Genomic DNA, 2,497 nt, shown 5'->3' with positions numbered 1-2,497 from the left:
AGATGCCACCGATTTTGTTCTCTTAAGTTGCAGGAGATTCGCAAATCTGGCTGTAATGAGATGTAGTTGAGAGCCTGAATCTAAAAGCGCACGACAAGGAACAAGCTCGCCAAACCGATTCCTTGCCAGAACCACTGCGGTAGCCAGGAGCACAACATCGCTGTGCCGATCCTTGGATAAGAGAGTAGTGGCTGGTGCTGAGGGCTGAGGGATGGTCTGTACTCTTGATGTTGAAGATTGTTGATGGGGCGGAATTGCTGCCTGCGATGTGCTGGAGTGGCCGAGATGAAGAAGCGTATGATGCTTGACTCCACAGACCCGACAACTGCGCGAGCCACATTGTCGCGACTGATGACCTCCCTTGAGACAATTCAAACATAAGCCAGCCTTTCGGACCTCATTCAGGCGAAGACTAGGAGACAAGTTTGCGAATCTTGGGCATTTGTAGATTGTGTGCTCAAGATCATTACAAAAATTGCAACTGTGAGTACTGTGGCCGGTTACGAGAAATGCTGATCTACTGGTAGCAACCTTACTGCAAGAATTCATCGGCTTACTTGACGAATAGTTTGTAAGAGCAAATTTCATCGATTCCAAAGTACGGCAACGAAGCTCAAGAAATGAGGAGACTTCTTCATATCTGGGTATCTGAAGAGCCGTCTCTGAGTTGTCCAATTTCTCTTCCCATTTAGCTTGTGAGGCCTCATCAAGCTTCTGTAGCAGTATCTGAGCAATCATGGCACTGGCTATCTGCTCTGTTGTGCCCAGACTACTGAGCGCACGCATATGGACATTGAAGCTGTCAGATAGCTCACGCAGCTTGATTATGGATCCGTTTTCTACTCTTTTTGAGACCTAAGATCTTTACGATGTGGGCCTGGAAGATTAAACGTCGGTTATCATATCTCTGCTTTAATAAATTTATGGCAATTGTATAATTATCATTAGAAATTTCCAAAGAGCGAACCGTATCCAACGCTGCGCCATCGAGGCAGGACCGGAGGTGCTGAAGTCTTTCCATATTGCTGATTTCTGGCCGACTTTCAATGATTGTAGAAAACATTGAGTAGAAATCAGCCCAATTAGCATATCCACCGCTGAACGTAGGTAGCTTTAATGGCGGCAACGCAGGTGCAGCCTGCAATCTGGGAGCGGATGCGCGAGGAGGGTCACTTGGACGGCTAAACGTGGAACTATGATGCACTTGAGCAGTACGACTTTGCACTTCGGACATTATTGTTGACTGCATGACCATTATTAAATCATCAAAGTCAGTGCGCAAATTGCTGGACATCTCAGTAAAGTCGAGCTCCTCTAGACTTTCATGGGCCTTGCTAAAGGAGTGGCTTAGCTTGTCGATATGCTCCAGTAGAACATTTAGAGTGCTGTCACTGTGATCGGCAAGAGCATCTGAATCGACCTTGGATTGTAGCTTTTTTACGCGTTCAAACACCGACTGTACCTTGAGCTTATAAAACCGCACGCGATCTTCGGGAGCAACTGCACTAGCATCTAAATTCGCCATGACGAGTACAGCAAGAGCAACACGATAGAGTTCAAAGTCGTTGGTGCGAGCGCGATTGCAAGAGTAAGTAAATGTATATATGCTATAGCGCAGACTTGGAATAAGTCGTATTTGTCGAGCAGAGTACTTGCAACTTTAATAAACTGGCAAAGAATTATATTATGGTACTCAAATAATATACACGTATGAATTGTTGCACACCGGTACGATTATTATGGACGCGCTCGTATCGCAGCCGTGGTGAAAGAGTGCAATGTCAACGAAGAATAACGGCAAGCATGTAATTACACTGTGCTTATGCAAACTTAATCACTTATAGATTGAAGCTATAGAACACGCAGTCACTAACCATAGACATAGTTCAGAAATTAGCTGATTCTTTATTAGATTGTCATTTGCAGAAGTTTTCGCATGTGTACTACTTTTACGGGCGCCAGTGTATTGCAGACCGAACGAAAGAGTGTCTGGCGAATTGGCAAAGTAACGGCACGCAACTAATCGCTATATACACTGCTTATATTCACGGGTGTATGTATGTATGTGATGCTGTCAATATATATATGCAAATATGTAGAAAGAAACGAAAATATCACGTCGGGGTCACCAAATGTTGAGCTATCGAGATTTTTCGAATAGCTTTAAATTATTAAACGATTGAATTTACTTAGTGATTAGTTTATTAGCGATTATTAGAGTTTACAGAGTTTATGTGATAGACGCGAGCAAGCGACTAGTCTGTCGTGCTGTCCGCTACTATGTTTGTAATAGTCAATCTAACACTGCATCTGCTCTAAACAAGAGTTAATTGCATACTAATTACAATGTACGCGAGCCGGCGGATTAAGCTGAGCCGGTGCGTGGGTGAAAGAGACAACGCAAAAGGGAGAGCGTGATCTCCGTTACAAATTCTCTTACATGATAACATACTCTATGAACTGCCGCTCTTAATTACAATGAAGCGATGATTGCTGA

General features: G+C 43.9%; 1 protein-coding gene across 1 annotated transcript; it reads right to left on the bottom strand.

Moving 5' to 3' along the window:
* Positions 1-557: 557 nt before the first annotated feature.
* Positions 558-1,525, bottom strand: LOC122757699 (the record flags this gene model as incomplete). Its single annotated transcript, XM_044010785.1, has 2 exons — positions 968-1,525; positions 558-855 (listed from the first exon to the last, which is right to left on the bottom strand). Coding segments are annotated over exons 1-2 (856 nt in total), but the record flags the coding sequence as incomplete, so codon positions are not given.
* Between the last annotated feature and the right edge of the window lie 972 nt (positions 1,526-2,497).

The sequence above is a fragment of the Drosophila mojavensis genome, unplaced genomic scaffold (genome assembly GCF_018153725.1).
Source record: "Drosophila mojavensis isolate 15081-1352.22 unplaced genomic scaffold, ASM1815372v1 contig_126, whole genome shotgun sequence".
Classification (NCBI taxonomy): domain Eukaryota; kingdom Metazoa; phylum Arthropoda; class Insecta; order Diptera; family Drosophilidae; genus Drosophila; species Drosophila mojavensis.
The sequence above is the reverse complement of the archived record's forward strand: the minus strand, read 5'-3'. Positions and strand labels throughout refer to the sequence as shown.